The sequence below is a fragment of the Corapipo altera genome, unplaced genomic scaffold, assembly GCF_003945725.1.
Source record: "Corapipo altera isolate COAL_440 unplaced genomic scaffold, ASM394572v1 0, whole genome shotgun sequence".
Lineage (NCBI taxonomy): Eukaryota > Metazoa > Chordata > Aves > Passeriformes > Pipridae > Corapipo > Corapipo altera.
Window position 1 is genome coordinate 88,191,271 of NW_020884872.1, and position 22,412 is coordinate 88,213,682.

Genomic DNA, 22,412 nt, shown 5'->3' on the forward strand with positions numbered 1-22,412 from the left:
TGTGAAATCTGGTTTGAGACCCAACAGCCAAATGTGAACCATCTTCAAGCATCTTTTTTCATAAGGAGTATGACTTCTATTTGCATGATTAATGTTTCAAAGGAAGTTGGTTCTTTTCTGGATTTTGTTATCACAGAGAAAACAGACTGCCCTTAAGTAGATCTAAATATGAACATCATGTTGTTCTTCCATCCTTACAAAACCTCCCACTTACTATGGCATTTAGATTGTTGGGTGATATATGCCAAAGACGAATTGAAAACAAATTCAAACTCACGAAAGAACACCTTTCCAGTTCCCTCAAGATCTTAGTCATTTCTTGTATTACTGTTCCATACAAATGTAACAAAAATATTAATATAATGTGAAAGCGTCTTTTAAGTAGAACACACAAGACATCTTCTGTAAATCATCATAAAAGTAAAGAGATGCACCAAGCAGAACCTAAAGCCAGAAACAGATCAATCTCACTTAGTTATTTACTGAATTCTAACTTCATGTCCTTCCAACAAATACCAATTTTCTGTACACATTAACAACTATAACAAATTGACGTTTACTTTTCACACACACAGTATTTAGATTTAACTACTTGGTTTATTAATATTTAGATATATTGTTCATTGCACATCTGAGCTCTCTTTATAACCACAGAGCAAATGAAGTTTTACACATACCTGTAAGACACAAATACGCAGCTAAATACCGTTTTTCAAGGCCATCTTTATAGGTCTGAATCGCACCATAGATTGGAGGTAGAATGAAAATCAGGTTACTCACTGTGTTCCCTGTAGGACAGAAACCAAAAGCAGAGATTTAGAATTGGGTACTAAGCACTTTTAACTAAATATAACCACATTTAACTAAACAAAACTGCATTAACTCATTAAAGACAGATTCCAACAGTTTTCATCCAGAAAGCTACACCTTTTTGAAAGTTGTCTTCTGCTTTTGCACATAATACAAAGTTAAATTTTTATAACACACAGTTAACTACACAAAGGCAAAGAACATTTTAACTCTTTTGTCTTTTTTCACATGTAGATAGTAATAAAATACTAATTTAACTAACAGTTTGACTTAGATGGTGCTTACTTTCTTATCAGAAGGGAGAAAGATAGGATTACCTTAACGACACAGATTATGAATCAAAACCTGATTCCTTGAAGAGATATAAGCCCCAAATAGTTCAAACCTGGTATTTTAAGACTGTTTGTTTGTTTTTTCTTTTCTAAAGCCGATTCTTGAAACTCATCAAGTGACTCATTCCCAAATGAAACCAGTTCAATTTTTACTCTGAGTGTGCTAGTCACTTTGGGCACACAGAACAAGCCAGATGGGATGCTACATCACAGATTATAATCTAAGACAGTACAATAAGGAATAATAAAATGTCGGAAGCTGCTACTGATCAGCATGATGGACAAACGTCAAAGCTTATTGAGAGCCTGAACTTCAGCAACACACCACTGCTCTCCATCCCTCCTGTTGATTCTAGCATGCTATAAGGTCTCCAGGAAGACCTTATACCAGTCTTCCAGTACCTAAGTGGGACCTACAAGAAGGCTGTAGAGGGACTTTTCACAAGGGCCTGTAGTGATAGGATTGAGGGAATGGCCTTAAGCAGAAGGAGGGCAAGTTTAGATTAGATACTGGGAAGAAGTTATTTACTGTGAGGCTGGTGAGGCACTGGCACAGGTTGCCCAGAAAAGTTGTGGATGCCCCATCCCTGTAAGTGTTCAAGGCCAGGTTGGATGGGGCTTTGAGCAACCTGGTCTTGTGGAAGGTGTCCCTGCCTATGACAGGAGAGTTTGGAATGAGATGATCTTTATGGTCCCTTCCAACCCAAACCATTCTGTCATTCTGTGATACATGCTATGCAACACAAAGAGATGACACGTTGCAAAAACCAGAGAAAGCAAGAACAAGCAAAGAGCTCAGCTCTTGTACCAGGGGGCAATCTGATTTAGATGCGGGGGTTTTTTTCAAACTGTGCTGGCCTATGGAAAATTACAATGAAATACTGCAACTTTAGGTGATGCATAAAGAAATGTTACATCTCTCAGCAGAAGGGATGCAGATTCAGCTTTTTAGCTTAACCACAAATCATAATTTTGAGAATAAAGGTTATGTTACGGGAATTAAATGCTATGCAATTTGGGAAAATGAGCAAATCTGTTAAAAAAGGCAGAATGTTGCTTATATAAAACTGCACACTTTCACACATCATCAGTTAAATATATATAAAACTGAAACTCTAATTTCCTTATATCCCAATGAAAAATACAATGTATGAGGCTATGGAGACACCAAAAACACTCCCTATTTTGCTCTTTTTTATTCAGCAGAAAATATCAGAAGCATTTCACATTCTAAAACAAAGAACAAGAGTGAGTGGGTCCTGTCTGAATTACACCCCTAATTTAAGCACTTATTTTTCAAGAGTCCTACTTGCCAGGATTCCTTCCAAAGAAAACCAAAACCTACCAAACTATGTTCATATAACCTAAAGTATTACAGCCCCCCTGAAAAAAAATTCATACTTTACAGTTTTAAAGAAAATTCAGACCCAAATGGAAAAAAAAAGTTCATTTCAGAACACATGAAGCAGAAGTATCTGACTACTTTTAACAAGGTAGTTCTTCTAAATTCTCACCAAGTAGATACAAATCTCATTTTGAGACAGTCTTCTCAACCAAACAAAAATCTCATCTGATTTTAATCACATTTTCTTTAAATCACTTCCTTAATGATTTAACACCATCTCGTGCACAACCACGAATTTCACCAATTTATACCAGGCTAAACAGAGATGTGCCAGAGATCTTACTCTTCTAGTCAGTTCTGTGGTAAGTTCCTCCACATAAAAGAAAGCCCAAGTGAAATCAAAACAGCTTCTGAAAGACATACAAGTTTATACCAATTTAAAAGGCCTTTTTCATGTTTAAATTCTTTAGGGAATCACTAACCTTTCACCACACTCCCTTAGTGTTGCAATGGGTAGCGATTCACTTTCAGTGGAGACTAGGTTTAGAAGAAATTCCCTAAAACTCCGCTGTGAGGCACGCTGACCATTCCCACGTTCTCCCATAAATCATGCAAAGATGTCATTCAGCCTCGAAAAGTAGTCTGGATTAGTGAATCTTCTGCTTTCTAAAGCAGTCCTCAACTATGCCCATTTTCAAGAGAAGTTATTAGATGTTATATAAATGTCACTGTTTAAGGTCGCTTAGTTATGAAACTGTCATAAACCTGGCAGAAATTCAAATATGAATATGGCAAACAAAAGAAATATCATGATGTTCATCCGCAACTGGGAAGGCACGTGACTGCAGAAGGGAGTTGCAGTAGGATAACAAACTGCAGATGGATGTAAGAACGCAGAAAACAGAATCTTCTGTAGGAAAGGGAAGGTTTCAACACTTCCTGTAAAGCTATAATTATGTTAAATTATCAAAAATTTATGAGCATTTAATCTAGGACCATCTTGCTGAGAAAGGAAATACCGTAGACCTAATCTAGCTGCAAATTCCTGCCACTCCTTCTCTGCACTATTTGGCCCATATTATTCAGAACACTTGCAGCATGGATTAGGCAAGCCTATCTGCAAATATACTTATCGAAAGTTGCACAATTTTTTTTAATAGGGGAAGTAGGGGCAGGGGAACAATACAGTCTTCTGGCATGGTGCTAGGAAAATTACTTCTTTCAAGAACAAAAACTGCAAGGTCTCTTGCAAACCCAAGGTCCCTAGGACTGTATATTTCATAAAAGTCTAGTTAGTCTTTACAAGATTATCCTCACACAGAATAGCTTATAAATTCATTAAAAGGGATATGTACAGATATTAGCAAAGAATACAAGAAAGAAGAAAAAGGTGATGCAAGTACAGACCCACAACTATAAAGTTAATTAACAAGCAAGGGAGTGAAACAAGCATTGAAGGGAATAGACAAGGAAGTTAAAAATGGGAAAATAGTCCAAACTGTCAAAAAAAAAAAAAAATCTTTTTCACTAAATTTCCTCTCTAAAAAAAGGGGGAAAAATAATGCAGTAGACCTCCATGGGGAAACCAGAGATCGGAGAAATTGCAACTAAGGCAAGAGGTAGAAGATATGCAAAATAATTAAAGAAGAGATTATTGGTTATGCCTATAGGAAATACAATATATCAAAAATTTGATGAATGTGCATGGATGGACCTGGGCTTAACTTTGTACAGTGCTGTTATATTTCAGTATATGGATTCCTTGGACACTGGTCCAGAGAGTGACCTGATTTTTCTTTAGTGACCAAAGACTGCTTCTCAGCATTTTACTTTCAGCTTTTCTGTCAACAGAAAGGAAGATCATATTATCTGAGGAAGAAATGAATGAACTTGCAGACTGAAATGACAGGAATAGGATTAAATACAATGGCCAAGAACACATCTTTTAATGTGAATATGAATCCTTATTCCAAATGTAGAATTAATCTATTTGAAGAGGCAGAAAAGTGAATTTAGATTGCATGGTAAGTGACCATAAGCCATCACTGTAGGCACCAAACTCCCTAAATTTATTTCCAGTATAGGAAGGGAAAATAGTAGTCTTCATGCAAGTCAGTAGCAGAATACACTGTTCTCTAGCTATTGATAAAAGAAGAGAGAAAGTACATCATGTACAGAGAAGCACCACTCATATGGGAGTGATGAATGGGAGCCTACAATTTCAGAAAGGACAAAAATTGCTCAGCTCAGTTCCTGAACAAAACAGCTGGATGGATTAAAACTGCACTCTGTAAATACATCATGGGTCAGTGCCAAAGACAAGAGGGAGCTATCTGAATGAGAGGATAACACTGACAAAGACTAAATAGATATAAACTAACCCTAAATAGATGTGGGCTAGAATAAAGAGGAAAACTTCCCACTAAAGTGGAAATATTTACAACTGGTTCCCAACAGAAATTGGCAGCATGATGAACCTGCTTTCAGGGTGAAGCTCAGTAAGCTCCACAATCAGATGGCATGATGTGGTGGTCTGTCACAGTACTAAAACAGACCATGTCCACAAAGATTATACGTAGTACTAGGTACAGGGCTAAATTAATGTCTAATCATGATAAATGCAGACTGTGTGACTGATTGCACAAAGTTTTACAGAAGTCTTCAAGACTGTTTTAATGCAAACCATTGTTTCAAAGTACTGTTTTATTCATTGAGCAAATGCCATATGGTACCAGAACAAAATCAAATTTATGCAAAACATCGTTTCAACAAGCCTCTGTCTGTAGGAAGGAGAACAGTATAAGTGTTAAACCACATCTGCACCCTGTTCTATAAATACAGCAGCAAAACCTGACAAGTCTTTTTTATGATGGATATACATTCAGAGTCATCTTCAGGCCCTAGAAAGTGTCATCTTCAGGCCCTAGAAAGTGTGTATATATATATATATATATATATATATATATATATATAATAAATGCACAAATATCTGTACAAAGACTGACCTCAAATACAAAGAATATTAACTTAAAAGGGGAAATAGTATCTACAGGCAAACACAGGCACAATATACAGCTTACTGTCATTACAGACATTATACAGACAAATAAGGTACACAAATTTGAAGTACCTTACTTTCATAAAGTTTCCATTTTTAAATTCCACACTATAAAGTAACTTCTACAAAAAATTTGGATGAGGAGTCAAAAGGAAAAAAAACATGTAAAGTTGTAAATAAGTTGAAACAGAACATGGTCATAAAAAAATAATAAACAGGATGTAAAAACATCAGGAACAATACTGGGAGTTATAATACAGATGTTGGTTTTGGTGAGGGAGGAAAAGTGCTATTATAAAAAAGAAGCAAAAATTATCATTTTCAGTTTTTGACATGGTGTTCAACATGATTTATCCTGTGTTAAGAGATGCTTTCTTTTATGTTTGTGCACAGAATGACTGCAAGATTTACCAACCAACAACAAGGATCTTTTGAGATTTTAAAAAGTTCTTTCTCTCTCTGTCAAACAAATGAAGACTTTTCATTCTCTTATGGTTTCTACAAGACAAAACCAACAGAATTAAATGTTACCCTCAGAGAGGAAAGAAGAAAATGTTTGCAGTTTAAAACATTGACTACACATAAAAAGCTCATTTAAAATCAGGACTAACAAACACAGCATTCACTACAGGAAGATTTTTCAGCCTCTCCTTAAGGACAACGGCATCTCACTGAAACAGGGAAGTAGCTGTTGCTTTCTAAAATAGATACCTAAGTTGCAATAAAGTCAAAGTATCCTTTTAAGTAAAAAACACAAGCAAACAAACAAACAAGACTTTAAGGTTGAAAACATCCATTTCATTGTCTGGATATCACTGGGCTCTGCACAGTCAATTTTAGTGCACTTCCTGGATCATGTAGCTTTATCTTTTTCCATCACTGCAGGAAGACATTAAAAATATTGTAAAAAACCAACGCCTGTCAGAAGCCATCATGCAGAAATTGATTCATCCTGCTAGCTGCTTTCAGTTATAAGGAATTCTACTTCATGGCTTTTGTTTCTGGAATCACCTCACGCAGTTCTGGTATGAAGTCATTTGGTAATGTCTGGTATTTCAGCTCATTATAAGAGAGTTTACCATGTTTAAAGAAATTGCAAAGCAATGCAATTTAAGGCACATTTGAGAGCTAAACCATTACCATTAGGTATCCCCTCTTGTAAAGAAAACTCTTTTCCTTTCCTTGGAAGGAACTCCATAGATATGAAACCAAAGACAAACACAAAAAGAGAATGACAGTGAAAGAAAAGTGAGTCCTGTGGCCCAGCAGCACCAGATAAGGTGAAACAGTGAAAGATAAAAAAGGTATTTGGAAATTAGATATGAACTGGAGGAGTAGATAGTCTAACAGCCTAAAGACTGAGGAGGAATCTAGAGTATCTCCTTATAAGAAACTTATTCAAATCTAATATGGGAGTTTTTGCTAAGATATAAGCACTTCATAGCTTGCCTACCACAACATTCAAAGTGTCAGACCAATTAATGTGAATAAAACACAACAAGTTGCCATACAGTAGATGCTATATACTATCAGTCAATAATAAGTAACCCAGAGCCCAGAGGAGGTTTGTATCACTGATTTTTGAAAATAAGAGCATTTCACGATTGTTCAGAAGAACCAACTACACAGAATTGGCTGGTTTAGCCCCTAACTCCAATCTCGCACTGTTTTCGTTTACGGCTTATCACCAGGAGGGCAGTGCAGCAATTAGATTTTCACTTCCACCAGCCAGTTTTAATATCTTCCACTTCAAAGTCTACAATAACTGCACTTCGGAGTGTCAGGAAATGAAAACTCCTGTTTCCATTTGATATTTCAGAAGGACCTCAAGGGGAGAAAACCGAGTCATCCTGACAGGAATTTTGCCAATATGTAATTACTGAACTCCCTACTTGCTAATGTCCATGAAGGAGCAATATAAACTTCCTGTTACTCAGTGAAATACAACACAGCATTACTCCAGGCTGAAGCACAAGACCAGTGCTGGCTTAGAAAATAGAATTACACAATAAAAATAAAAAAATGTGAGCAGGGAGGTGTTTAGAGTGTTTATTTTTAAGTGACAAGATCAATTTTTCACCTTGTGTAATTCTCGTTTCCAAATAGTAAGCAAGTTTTGATTTTGTTTACCAGGGAATTAACTGAAGTTACAACTTCAGCAATTCAGCTGCAACTTGTATTGGTCACCACATATCTAGTAACAAAATAGGAAAAACACCAAAGGAAACAAATACTGAAGGAATTACTGAACTGTACAAGCTATGTATGCAAGCTTCCTTAAGAACAATAAAAGCAGGTAAAGATAATCAACAATTAAAATGTATTATTAGAGAGGCTATTAGATCTCCCTATGTCTTTACAATAAAATCAGAAATCTAGAGGGCAAGTTCATACAGATCATGGGAATCATAAAATTAAAAGACATAAAACAGCATAGAAAGATGTGATGAACTGAGTACATTACAAAGCAATATGCATTCATCTAGCTCTGTATAGATGTTGTCATCCTATTATGAGAGAAACTGTAAGGAACAAATGGGAGGGAGGGAGCAGATACAGCAACTAGGAGTACTACAAAGGAAAATAATGATTTACAAAGGAAAAGAACAGCTTCCTAAATCTTAGCCAGGCAGTAGCTACAAGAAAGCAACATGGAATCCAACAGATTTAGATGGGGGAAGGACTGAAAAAAAATATTATTTGCATTACTAATGAAGAGCATTCTGATCAGCACTAACACACTGACACAAAGAAAAGGGAAGTTCCGGTAGAACATCTAGAAACCAAGCTTATTTGGCAGCAGAAACGTCTCCCAGAAGAAGCCATGAATCCTGGAAGAGTTTCAAACAAAATGGACAACCCATGGCAAGATATACAAAGAAAACAAGGCACTGTGGGCAAAGAAAGGCAGCAAGTGAGGCAGGAACGCAGGCTCCTCAATGTCAGCACAGACGCATACCACTCGTGTGAGCACGCTGCGTTCCAGTCTCACGCGTCTCAGCCCCAGCAGAGCACTGCTCCCAGTAAGTCCAAGTGCTGGGACAAGGCCAAGAAAACTGAAGGCAGCATTGCTGCTGCAGAGCTGGTGGCCAACTGGAAGGTTTTAGTGTCTAAATTCAGCATGCAGGGCAGCTCTTCTACATCTTCTAGGCTGCCTCTCCCTTGCTGGGCCTCGATTTCTCCAGGATATGTAAATGTACACTGATATCCTTCTGAAGAGGTAAACCATTTCAGTGATTTACTGGGTTGGGGAGGGGTAATGAGGTAATTTTAGAAAAAAAAAAATTATTCATAACACAATTTGATTTTTATTCCCAGTGTGCATAGTGGTTCTGACATACTATATCAACTGATATGTTCTCATTATGGCCTTACACACTTTATATTCCAGCTGCAGAATTAATTCCCTTGACATTCATCATACCAGTTCAGCTAATATTTTTGTAGATTGTTTGACTCTGATTACAGTATTTCATATTACATTTGTGTTCTTCAAAACAATCAAAAGGTAATTAGAAGGAAAAAGCTCTTGACATTGCTGACTAACAAAGCACACGCAAGTAAGCTCAGTTCAAACCCGTAGAGTGTGGGTGTTTTCTTATGCACAAGCCTCTTTGGTATGTATGTCTTACAAAAGCACTTATAATAAACTGCTTCTGAATTGCTCTAGGTTACAATTAAGCTATCCTTTCCCTTACCCTCCTCTCTGCAAAGTGCTTTGCTACTGTGTAGTAAAGACACTTGAAAATTAGAATCTAACAGGAGACTTTACTAATATTGACCTTGCTTCTTGTGTATATTATACTGATAAATGAGTGAAAGCTAATACTACACAAATTCACATTTTAAAGCTCTACTTGTTTCTTCATAAGAAAGGGATACCTTTGAAGACACCCTTGCAATCCCAGAAACGCAATATTCGTGTTTATCATGCAGATTAAAATTTAGATGGTGAAACATTTATTGCTGAGCTAAAGAAGTTTTTGCTCTTTCCCTTCAAACCCAAAACACATTGGTTACCTATTCAGTCTCCTTTACTGAAGGATCTAAGCAACCACAGCCTTCTGTGTACTACCTCTCAATATCCTTGCAAGGAGAGGACAGGCTAGATGAGGGTGCCCAAGTCACAAAGAAACCTGCATAAAACTGAAACCAGGACTTGCAAACACTAAAGTGTTCCTCTAGCTACTAGACTTTCCTTACCTGCCACAATAAAAATGAATGAGTTCACCACACCACCTCATAAATAAAGCTTCAAAGTAGAAAGGACATGAGATTAAGAGCTGAGTACTTTCCAGAAGAAATGTTTTTGTTACCAGTTCTCATTTTTAGCATAATGAGTCCTCCTTCGCCTCCTCCTGGAATTCTTAAAGGCTATTGCAAATGAAGAAAAAGCATCTAAAGACCCAGAACTTGTATTGATGGGTTTTTTTGAGAAAGAATAACTGCTAATTTTTTTTTCAAAGGGATCTGTCTTAAAGCCTTTCATGAGTGAAGTCTGAGATCAGCATGAGCTGCCGTTCCCCAGAAGAGCATTAAAAGGGCAGATTAAAAATGGAGGACCAACTGTGAAATTTAACAGGCAATTATGAAAGCAATTGCAAGGAAAATATTCCGAGGTGACAGGCCAGAATAAAGATAGCTACAACACGTAAGTTAAAAAGCCGTGTTCCTCCCTTTTGAAGCCAATTATCTTACTGTAGCCCTAACTATGTTTATCACACCTATGCCTGGCACGAGTGCAGGGCATTCTGAGGTATTAATAACTGGGTTATGCATTTTGAAGGGAGCATTACATGAAAAATAACAGTATTTAGGGATGTAACAAAAATGCTAACAGTGGCCATTTTTTTGAGACTGCAGGAAGCAGCCTGGGAAAATGTGATAGTACACAGCTTCTTTCCAGGACATTTTATTCTCAATTCAAGATATCCACAATTACAAGAAATAAACTTGCATTACAACTAGCTGATATGTCATCCTGTAATATTTTAATATTTCTTTCCTAGAGTATGGGAAGCCATGTGGAAAAGAGAGCATCATTTCCCTAATAAACATGCATCTAAGATGATAGTAAACAGACCAATTACTTTCAAGTATACCTGGAAGGATTTTGAAAGTAAATTTAAAGTAAAAACAGTTGACATAGGCAGATCATTTGAAATACCAATCTAGAAAGCTTGCTAAAAGCAAGTGCTTACAGCTGGAAAATGCAATCAAAGTCTAAAGAGATTAGGTTGAGATGATGTAAAGTTAGAATATTACAAGCAATAAGCTTGTTGCTGAAGGGCAGATTTTCTTCCATTATAGCCTTTACTGGAAAACAAAATAAAACATATTTTATATGTTATTTTAAGGCAGATTGATGATGTCAGACTGGAAGGAAACAACTGAGATGACAAAACTTACTCTTCAGCCCCTGCTAAAACTAAGCAGTGACCAATATGATGTTACAGTGATCATCTATTTGATTTTCATCATTCTTAATTCCTTCCAACCTTTCTTCTTCTGTGCTGGTGCCAGTGTCCTGGCTTCATGTTAGTGTCTGCACCAAGTCCTTTAAGTCTAAAGGCCTGTCCAGAGCAGAAAGCACAGCTTTTGGTAGCAGGCAGCTTTGAGCTACCAAGTACATCTGCCCAGAACCTGTCGGTCCTCCCTACAGAGACTCCGATTTGAGGCACAGAAGCTGTGGATATCAGCTCAGAGGCTTTGCTGGGGCTCCTACAAGTACTATGCAGTGACATATGAGCTGAGCCTGAGGGGAGCCCATTATGCTCACTGGATGGTGAACAGCAGAGAATAATGCATGCCAGTGCTCTTGTCCAGGTATCTGTAGCTTTAACTTGAGTACCCTTTCTTCAAAATCCAAAACCTCTAGCTTTCCTCCTTTTCTTGCTATCACTGTGGATTTCCCCTCGGTGTCCAGAACAATTAAAGCCTCTCCTGCTAATGACTCATGTCATTCTTTTGCATTTTGCCCTACTTGGATGGTAGGAAATCAAAGGCGAGATGCTACGTGACAAATGTAGAAAAACACATGGGGATAACGAAACCAGTCAGCAACCACAGCATGATTCAGATATACAGCAACCACTCAAATACTGATTGGTGACATTCCCCCTTCTATCAGCAGTATTAATAAAAAAATCCCTTCTGTAACTAACTATCTTTTTTTTGCAGGGCTGCCTTAAATGAAAAGTCCCAAGGCTACATGGAACACGTGATAAAACAAAGGCAACTGATCTCAGAAATGCCTTGGAGTCATCTTCTTTGCTCCTAAATACCTAACTTTATCTCTTTTACTAGGTATTTCTTTTCTCTAAAGTCTTCATAACCTTTTCCAGTTAATATAACAACCTCTGGCAAGAACTTTCAACAGTACCCAATTAATTCACTAACCCAAGACCCAAAGGTTTTCACTCCTAATTCATAACTTCTAAATCCAACTGTACTCTTTAGTCACTGTCCAATCGTAATTTCAAGATAAGTTTCTTGTTCTTGTTTGAAAAATGAAAAGAAAAAAAAAATTGGCAGTTGTCTATCCGCCCACAAACCTTGGCAAAAGCCATCTATCTGGAGGGGAAAATGAAGCTTCTTCTCCACAAAGACAGTAAGATCAAAGTCCATACCTTAAGTATCTCACAACCCAAAACAAACAGAGGAAGAGATATAAAAACACGTGGAAGGTTCAAGTTTTAAACACTGTCTTTTTGTGGTAACTTAATACAGTATCTATACAGTAACAGTTCATAAGGTGGGTGGTGAGCATTTGGGCAGAAGTCAGTTTTACCGAATAATGATACAACATAGTTGAACACCATATACAAATTAACCAAGTTCTCAGCACAAATAGTGGCCCAAAGACTGGCAGAGGAAAACTTTCAGAGGAAACATTTGAGACAAACGTAAAAAAAAAAATAATGATGCAAAAAACAAGCGGAAATCAGCACGGAAGAGTTAAAAAGCAGGAAAAAAACCAGAGGAGCTTGGAAGGAAATGCGTTTAAGAAACGGAAATAGCTTTAAGATATTTCTCCACAGCCCAGAGTAGATTCAAAAAAAAAAAAGGGGACACAAAAAATTAAACTGTGATGGATTCAAGAGTTTTAGCATTTGAGTACTGTGCTGATATTAGATATTGTGTTGAAGAAAATATTCTGAGGAGTCTTGCAGAAATATAAAACTTGGGCCTTGAAAGATTTAACAGCCACCAAACCTCTGAGTGAAAAGCAACTGTGATATCACAGATCACAAAGCCATAGCAGTTTGTTTAAGTGAACGAAAACAACATCTGCTGTATGATTTCACTACCACAGTGCACTTCTATGCTGCTTTCCACAGCATTGACACAATTCAATTGAACTGATTCTTATTAGGGACACTGCATTCACCAGCTCGAAAGAGGTACAAATGACACGAACCAGCGACGATCCTCTGGTTTTCACTCTGCTACTTCTAAAGCCACAAATTTCCACAATTGCTGCTAGTGCAGCTTTATAGAGATGGCACTAAATTGTGCCCATCTGCAGGTACAGGGTGCTATGAAAAGAACTGCATTGCCAACCTTATTTCTAAATTTCTGGTGCTAAATTGAAAAAAAATAAAGCAAAAAGTTTTGCTTCTCCAATTGACCAGGCAGCTTACTCACACACTGGTCAGCACACTGTGTACGTTAGTTCTCTCTGCTTATTTGGGTCATTTCCAAAAGTGTGAAAAAGACTTGGGAAGGGGAAAAAAAAAAAAAAAGAAAACATAAAAGAAAACATCAATTTTCATTCATGAACAAAATATTACCTGGAACAACTCTGAGTTTATATATTTGTGGGTTTTTTTCTTAAGTCTGTTAGATTTAAAACCTAAAAAAATAAATAAATCTATACCCTGTAGGAGGAATGCAGGAATATTTGTAGAAATACACCCTGCAGCTCTCCTCCTGAGTGCAATAACCCCCAGAGCAGCTTGTCTGCTGTGGTCTGGGGCCAGCACCAGACTAGAAAGTCTTTGGCAGGAGAACAGCACTGGAAATGCCCTCCAAGAACAATCAAGTCTGTAATGAGAATCACACAACATAAGAAGGTTTGCTGTGTAAGAAAGGGCACGTACTCGTAGAGGAAAAATACACCAATTTTACCTAGGAGAAATGTGAATTCCACTCTGTGGTTAAAAAAAAAAAAAAATCAGTTCTGTTGGTCATTTTAGCTCCCTGTTGTAGATGACCCATTTGATATCAGAGAAAGCCAGATCTGCAGATCCTTTCTCAAAGACATGCAAGTAATTTTACTTTTTCAGTTATCCTCATTGTAAGCTTTAAATACCCACTAGAGGGGATCACGATAGCTAGCATGCCTCCCAGTCGGGAAGCAGGTCTTTGCCTGAACAAACGGTGTTGTTGACTAGGGAAGATGAAAAAAACCTGATGAACAAATGATGGATCTAATACAGAAATACTCTGTCCCAAGATTGACAGTGTACAGACTAATTTTAATGCTCAGTGCTCCACAAGACTTCTTTGAGCTAGTACTACATCTGATTCCTAGATGCCAGTTCTTGTCCAAATGAAAATCCTTATCTAACTGGAATTAACAATTATTAAAAATCCAGCCTATAGAGTAGTGGTATCTTGAGCTTCCACTGCAAATAATGAGCTCAATAAAGCACTGTATAAATCAGAGAGCTTCTAGGGTCATGTTTTATGACCATAAAGTTGATACCTTGAAATCCTATTAGTTGGAAACATCCTCTGGTGTCCTGTGCCATATATCCAGGACTCACAGAAAAGCAGATGCGAAGGAGAAATGGAGGAGGAGGCTCAGCTAGTATGAATTATATACAGTGTCCTGGCTTCAGTCACCTCATCCTTTAGGCAGAGGTGGATGTTCAGCTCACACCTAACACTATGTCTTTTCCTAATTCTGCTTGTCTGCTTTTTTGTCTGAAGAAGTCCAAATCTTGCCTTCTCAAACCTAAAAGTCAAGTCCCAAAGTAGCGTTCCAAACCTTGCCCAGCTGAATCAGCCAACACTCTTGCCCCCTTCTCCAGTTCCTCTGGTTAGGGAAGAGAATCAGGACAATGGTACCTGGTTTAGGCCATAAGGGAAAATACCCTTTTGCTCACAAAGCCAGCAGGAGATCCTTCAAGAAACATGCACTCTGCATGTATTATTCCAGGGTCACTCCAAGGACACAAGATTTGGAAAACAAAGGAATGAAGGAATAATGCAAAACTGAATAAAATAAAATAAAGCCCTAGGACACAGCTGGGAAATAGACATGCTGCTGGACACTAATCTCAATTTTGAAATAAAGTTTGGAATTTCCTTCAGGAAAGCTCTGCAATGTCCTGGGCAGGTTGAGTCACCAGTTGCTGGAAAGGCAAGGAACTGAAGAGGAACTTTGTAAGGCTGGGGCTAGCGGGACACAAAGTGTGCATCTCTCCACTGGGATTGGCAGAAAGGATTACTTCTGCCTCCCAAACTCCAGACACACTGAAGCATGTGCTCTGCCAGAGGATGATGGACCTGATCATAAAGGAGATAATGATCCTGCAGATGCTGACTGCATCGATAACTCAGAAATGTCAGTTTTGCAGTCACTGATCGCAGTGCACATGCAGTATATTTCTTCAAGGAAATTCAATTTTATAAACAGAAAAAAAATATCCTCATTAGACACTTGAGAGTTTTGAGCTAGCAAAAAATCTCCAAGTGTTTTATTATTGCATTTTCAAGTGCAGAAAAGGGTCTGTGTCTGAAACCTTAAATCTAAACAGTGCCCAGCAAAATCACTGACATTCTACCCAGAGCTTGCCTATATGGAGATATTTAGATCATTAATGGTAAAAGACTGACACTAAAGAAGTGCTGCTCTGGTTCTTTCTTTTTTCTTCTGGTTGTAACCTCCTCTAGAAGTTTCTTTCTTCCCTCTTTGAAGTACTTCCACAACCACAGAATAATCAAGCACCTTTAATTCATGCAGCAGCTCAGTTTCTCTGCTAATGGACTGAAAAAATGTCCATAATTAATGAGGCAGGTGTAAAGAGCCCTAGAAAAAGCAATCCAAGGAAGGTAGATTTTCCCTGATAACCACTTGTGAGTTCCCTTCTTCCATTATAAACGTCACTTTTGGATACATATTTTGAATTAAAAGGATGCTTTGCATTTTCTTAACCTTTCATGAGCCACAAGCCTTTCCATGATCCTCTTGGACCTTGTCAGAGAAACAGTCAAGTGTGTGAGTACCTGCATGTGTTGCAACATAAAACGACCATATACTGCTGAGACACTTCCCAGAGTTATTTTGAATATTTTTGCAGTGATTATTAAATCTTTCTATTGTTTTAAAAAACATCTTTCCCCATCTGTGAAAGGCTCCAGCAACTATGGAAAGTACATAACAAAAGTATAAGTTTCACACACACACAAAGACACAACATACTCCCTACTAAAGACATTTTTGTCTTTCAATTATGACAAGTTGTTTTTAATCTGTGACTAAAAGCTCATTTAAAGTAATTTAAAAGTCAGCAGTGTTCCCTTACCATCATTTATATTACATTAATCTTCCTATTTCTAACTACAAATATATATTCTGCAAATTCATATCATGCAGTTCATAAACCTCTCTGCCTTAATTTGCACATAAGAAAAATTAAACTGTAAAAATGTCACTGCTCTGTTACCATTTGGAGTGGCAGATGTCCAACTGCCAGCTGTACACGTGCTGAATACGAAGCACTAATTATAGAGTAATCAAACGCTTTGCTAAACCATATTTAAGAATTTTATTGTCACTTAATGACTACACAAGTATTAGCAGATAAACACACATGTGGTCCATTAGTACAGCATCTGCCAAGTGTTAAGCATATCCATAATGTGATGGATAAATGAGAACTGATGACTGGACAAATCAACTTTCCAAGAGCCTTTGACCCTGTCTTTCAATGAAACTCTCGAGAAACAGAAAATTAAGCTGTCATAGAGATAAAAGGTAGAGTTGCATCATGGATTAGAAAGTGTCAAAGAGAAAAAAAAAAAGGAAGAATTAAAAATAATACATAAATCTTTAGTTGTGGCAAAAGGCATCAAAACAGTGCAAAGAGATTATCTTCAGGCTTAAGTCAAGTATATACCTTTACAACCTGGGAAAGGAAATAAATTAATGCAATTTGTATTTGCCATTGACTCAAAAATACTTAAAATCATTAAAAAAATAAGAAAGCATGACAGCAGAGACCATCCATCTGGCTTATGATTTTACTTCTGCTATATTATTCTTTGAAGGAAGGAACCCTTCTTTCAACTTTTTTTGTCTACAGTACAAAAAGCAAGCTACTGTGTTGATCCTAAAATACATTCCACAGCTGGGCACTGTTTCGTACACTCTACTTGACTTTACACTCACCATCAATTAGTTTAATGTTTCCTTTACCTTTGTGCCTGCATTGTCCCCTCAGCTGAGGGAGCTTCCTCAAGGAGCCAGATAAATTTCCAGAGGAAACTTGAGATGTGGCTTCCTCCACTTAGGTCATTAAATTTACAGACTCGAACCCCTTTACATTTTAAAGTCTCTGAACTTGTGACATTGTCTTGCCTTAAATTGCAGTGCAGAACTCATCTGTGTCATGTCATCTTTAAATCATTCAGTCTCAGCCAGGCAGTTGAGCAGATCACACCCAATTAAACATAATGATGTGTCTTTAACCCACCACTTTACTACTGAAAGGACAGGCAGAGCTCTTGAAGGCAGACAGTTAGTTTTATTTTTTTAAACTCACATGGGCAGTACCTAGCCTAACAGTCTCTGCCTGCTTTCCAAAGCCTCTGGTAAAAAAGGAAAAATACAGCAGGCTGCCCAAGAGGAACAAGTGACAGTCCATATGTGGCAGTAAAAATTCAATATTAATGACATTATTCTAAGTTCAAGTAAATTTTGCAAGTTAAGTTCTAAAGGAACAATTCCCATGCAAAACAGAGATCTGTGCATCTTTGGCAGCAGCCTTTTTAGACCAATGCCTAAAAAGAAACAACAGTATTTTTGTGTCACTGTTCACAATGTAGAGAATGCTTGGATGCCAGTCTACACCATCCAAGACGTGACATAATGAGATATGTCACATCTAACAACATAAGTAACAGTCATCTCAATCTCATTTCTTTTCTTAAGCAAAAATTAGAAGGATTTGAGCAAGAGCAGCAAAAATAGCTAGAAATATGGGCAGATTCTCATAATTTGGGGGCGGGGGGGTTCCTAAATAAAGACACCAATAAGGAAAGCCCAGTTACAAGTATTTTCTTACCAGATCTCCAATGAAAACAAAAAGCAATGGATTTAACTCTGGTAGTAATAAAATAATAATAATAAAAAAATATTTTCTTATATGGAGGTATCAGAACATACTGGGAAAAGACCAAAAGCCAAGAAAGAAATTATTTCACCCAATTCCTTGAGAAGTCCAAAACAATAGTCTAGATGCTTGCTGCTGTAAATGCCAGCATAAGGATATACTCTCTCAAAACCAGTCATGTTGTAGATGATGCATATTACTCATGGACAACGATAGCTCAAGGCAGTATTTCACATAACTGGAAACATCACTCAAGTTTGATCCAAACTGAAACACAGCACTCTGTTGATAACAACAACAAATTTACCCCTATGACTCTACTGATTGAGAATTATAAGCCCTCCTGTACCATACGGGGCTCCTTTGAATTTAAAGTATTTGTTTAAATTGATACTACTCTACACGTTTTCAGCAAAGGAAATCTGTGAAGATCAGCTATATTCATTCATTGTATTCTACAACAAAAACTCTTATTACAGGGATGACAGGAATGCAAGAAGGGTAAGGCATGTGTCATATAGACATTGACATCAAAACAGACCCCCAAACCTTAATGCTATGTGAGCTAAACTGAACTGAAACATCAACCTTGTCAAAAAAAAAAAGGAGTAAACTGTAACAATTGAGCACTAAGTGTTAAAGAACAGAACTTACATTTGCCCTTGTTCTGTTTGCTTGGGTGGGAGGATGGTGGGTTTATCCTTTATTATTATTATTTCTCATAATTTAGTGTAATTCAGCATTTGGGTAATTCAGCATTCAAGCACTGGGACCTGGAAAGGATTAGTTGAAAAAAAAAAAAAAAAAAAAAAGGAAAAGAGAGCATCTCTACTACTTGCCCTTTAGCACACAGTAGTCAGTCCAAAAGTCCTGGGAACCCCTGAAAAAGGAATTACTACACCATACAGTAGGTTTGATCAGTATGGGACGTAAGAGTCATTTTAGGGTTTAGCATAGTTAAGCTCACAAAACTATTCTTTTCAACTGGTTTCCCATTTCAATTGGTTTAATATTATACAGAAGGCTGTAGAGCAGTTAGTCATCCACCTCCACAGGGGAGGAAAACTGACTAGAGACAGACTCAGAAAGGTAAGAAAAAGCATTTTTCATTATTAAAAAAATGAACTTCTGAATACAGGTCGTTGTGCTTGGGGTACATCAAGAGAATGCAAACAGGCAGTTCTACAACACCAGCTTACCTCACTTCCACATCTCTGATTACATACAATGGATTAGCTGCCATCACTCAGAGTAGCCCTTTAAGGGCTGAATGGCAAAGAACTGCATGTGGGCTTTTGGAACACAAGTAGCAATGTGTACTAAAAGTAGCATACTAAAAGAAAATCGCTAAATGGCACAAAGATGTAATTAACACAACAACGTTTCAGTTTAGCTCTTCAGTCTTCAACCTAAGGAAAACAATATTTGGTTTGAACACACCAGTATCCTTAAGCTCTGGGCCTCCAACAGTTTCTTGATTTATAACATCTAATGCAAAATTTTTAAATATCATCAGCTTTAACTGAGTAATACCAAGTCAGAAACCGATTTTCACCTTTCTGTAAGGTAGCACTAAAAACAATACAAGCTGATGAGAAATATATTTTTGTACTTTCTGGTTTGTTTACTCACTGAATTTGAATTTTTTTTTGATAGAATATGAAGGCCATAAGGGCACAGCAACTGACAGAAGACCACTTGGCCACACAGACTTCGACTCTCTCAGCTCTTCTTAAAGCAACTAGATTTCAGGGTAAATGATCTTGCAAAGTAGTCAGCTTCACATTAATTGTTTCAGAGAAAGTTGGGAAAGACCCCTTAGTTGTTTTATGAAAGATACATTGTTAACCACTTTAGCTGGCTAAGATTTAAAGGTAGTGGGTTCATATCATGGTAAAAAAACAAACAACAACAAAAACAACCAACCAACCAAACAATTACTTTCCTGGACCCTGAAAGCACTGTTAAGAGAATTACTGCTGAAGAAAATTTAAACCATCTTGACATTTCTACTGAAATTAGCTACTTTTAAGCTAACCCTAAACCCAAGTGGGCTTACTTACTGTTCTGCGTTTTAAACTTAGACCATTTAAATGTTTTAATTTACAGCACAGCCCTTATACAGAGTTTTTTCAGTCCAACTGACAGACCAACAAACTGCAGTCCCAAACACAAAAACCATAAGGAGGGATCAGACCTTCTATAACTACTCCCTTTTTCTTCAGAACACAAGCCTTTCCACCTCCCACCATTAATCTCATCCTCATCTTCCTTATCCTGAATAATCTAGAAGTGGACAAAATGTATCAGTTCACAAGGCCAACAATAAGGGCATTATTTAAAAAATTTACATGCTAGTCAAATTTATTTTTACATGGGTGAAGCAACAGAACTTCCTCTTCCCCATAAGAATTATCCAACAAATTATGCTTTACCATAAGGAAAATAAAAATACACACTCTGCAAAAGTCTCATTCTATTTAAAAACTTCTAGGTTTGTCCCATTTAAGGGTATTTCATTTTGTTCCCTTTTCATCCACCCTGACTCTTCTCACCATAAATCTACACACCAACTTCCTTTTTCCTCTGAGTTTCTATGCTGCCTATGCCACTGTTGTTCATTTCAGATCCTGTTCTCTTTCCCATTCCCACACTCTGAAACCTCTTTCACAACTATTCATTTTGGTTCCTCACCCATGTCAGTGTTTGCAACCAGGAGTCACAGCCTGGCATGGACACGTAGAACCTTCCATCTCCTGCATGCCAAGCTCTTCCAAAGCGCTGCTGAAGCATCCCAGCTATGTGAAAGGCCTCCTCAGATTGCCCGCTCCAAGCACTTCAGGGTAGAAGAGCCTGGCCACTTTAGTACTATTTTCCTAGGGCCCTAGCACTTCAAAAGCAGCCGCCTACCTTATACGTGTGAAAGTTTTTTGTAGTACAGGGCGTCTGTCAGGCAGCAGCACGTAATTATAACTACTACACCCTTTACAAGTCACTATCCAGGATGTAGAAATATTTATTTTTCAACAAAACCTCAGTGACATAGGTCTTAATCCACCGGCCACAATACACCCCCTTCTCAAACACCTGATGGATGGCCCTGTAGTTGAAGCACCTTCTTCTTTCCCTAAATGTGCTTTAATATAGCTAAAATCCCGACTGTTTCTGAATAACAGTTTTGAGGTCAAAACGATGACCTGTTCTCTTGCCACTGCTCTGAGCTATCCTAAAAGATAACCACCTGCAACAGAGCAACTTGACTGATGATGGTCATGACCGACCAAAAACTAGCTGGGGGAAGGTATCTCCCCTGGATGAAGATGTGTCTTCTGTATGAAGATACCTTTTCTCTTCCCGAATAGTTTCACATGGTTTGACTGTCCAGGCTGGGCAGATGCTTCCTTCTCAAGGGGAGCAGAGCTGCAGACCCATGTGGCTTCACAGCATGGCACCCCAAGCACGATTTCAGTGAAATCCCCCCTCTTCACCCATCCATGTGGTGCCACACAACTATCCCAGCTCCCGTGATAATGCTGGGACCCACCTCACCGGCCATCCCATCTCAGCCCTCCCCGCAGGCCCCCGGACACCCCTTCTCCTGCCCTACCATCTCCTCGGACACAGGTCGAAGGGACACACTTGGGACAGGGGCCCAAACAACACGGTGGGGAGAGAGGGGGCTACACCACCCCCTCCTTACGACACGGATTTGTGGTGGAAGGCGGCAGGAAACACCCGTTTCCACCCTGCGGGGCTGGATGAGGGGAAGGGGCGCCGTCATTCCGCAGGAAAGACGGGCCAGGGAGGAGGGGGGATTGCCCCGCTGTGGGGTGAGGGCACGGAGGGGGGCACGGAGGCGGCGGAGGGACGCGGCCCCCGGGGCAGGAGCCGGGGCCGGAGCGGCCACTCACAGAACTCAGCGATGTAGGAGGACACGGCGTAGTTCTCCTCGCACCATTCCAGGGTGGAGGTCGGCGGGCCCCAGTAACCCTCCCGGTCGGCGGCCGGAGCCATCGCGGCGCCCGCTTCAGGCTCGAGCGGAGACGAGGGAAAGGGGAAGCGGAGGGAAGACGGCGCCGGGCCCGGACCGCAGCACCAGCAGCAGCGGCAGCAGAGCAGGGAGGGCGGGCGGGGGCCGGCACTGGGCCCGCCCGGCCGGGGGCGGAGCTGCGGGTCGCCATGGCGACGAGCTGCGGCCTGCTGGGGGGGGAGCGATAGCTAGGGGCAGGGGAAGAGCTTTGTGGGAAATAGGAGGGATTTAGGGAGTCTGTGGGGAAGGAATTAGTGTGGGCCACGTTTGGCTCTTAGGGAGCCCGCGCCATGCCCCCCTGGGGATGAGGCGGGACGGGCAACATCACGGCGCCCTCCTGGCCCTCTTTTCAAGCCAGTTTGGAGGCACTGAGGAGGTTTCCTCTCTCAGCTTTTCTCACTGGTTTTCCTTGCAGACTTCAGGTAGAGCTTGTAGTGTGAGCGGGGCTGCGTGCTGCCTTCGTGTTATTAGAGCAGGATTCGCAGAGTCGTGG

General features: G+C 39.0%; 1 protein-coding gene across 1 annotated transcript in view; it reads right to left on the bottom strand.

Moving 5' to 3' along the window:
• ACER3 (alkaline ceramidase 3) overlaps positions 1-22,023 on the bottom strand; it is a 58,956-nt gene extending 36,933 nt beyond the window's left edge. The window contains exons 1-2 of the mRNA XM_027669512.1: positions 21,801-22,023; positions 678-788 (exon numbers count right to left, since the gene is read on the bottom strand). Coding sequence (XP_027525313.1) covers positions 678-788; positions 21,801-21,903 — 214 coding nt within the window. The 5' untranslated portion in view covers positions 21,904-22,023. The remainder of the gene's footprint in view (positions 1-677; positions 789-21,800) is intronic.
• Positions 22,024-22,412: the final 389 nt, after the last annotated feature.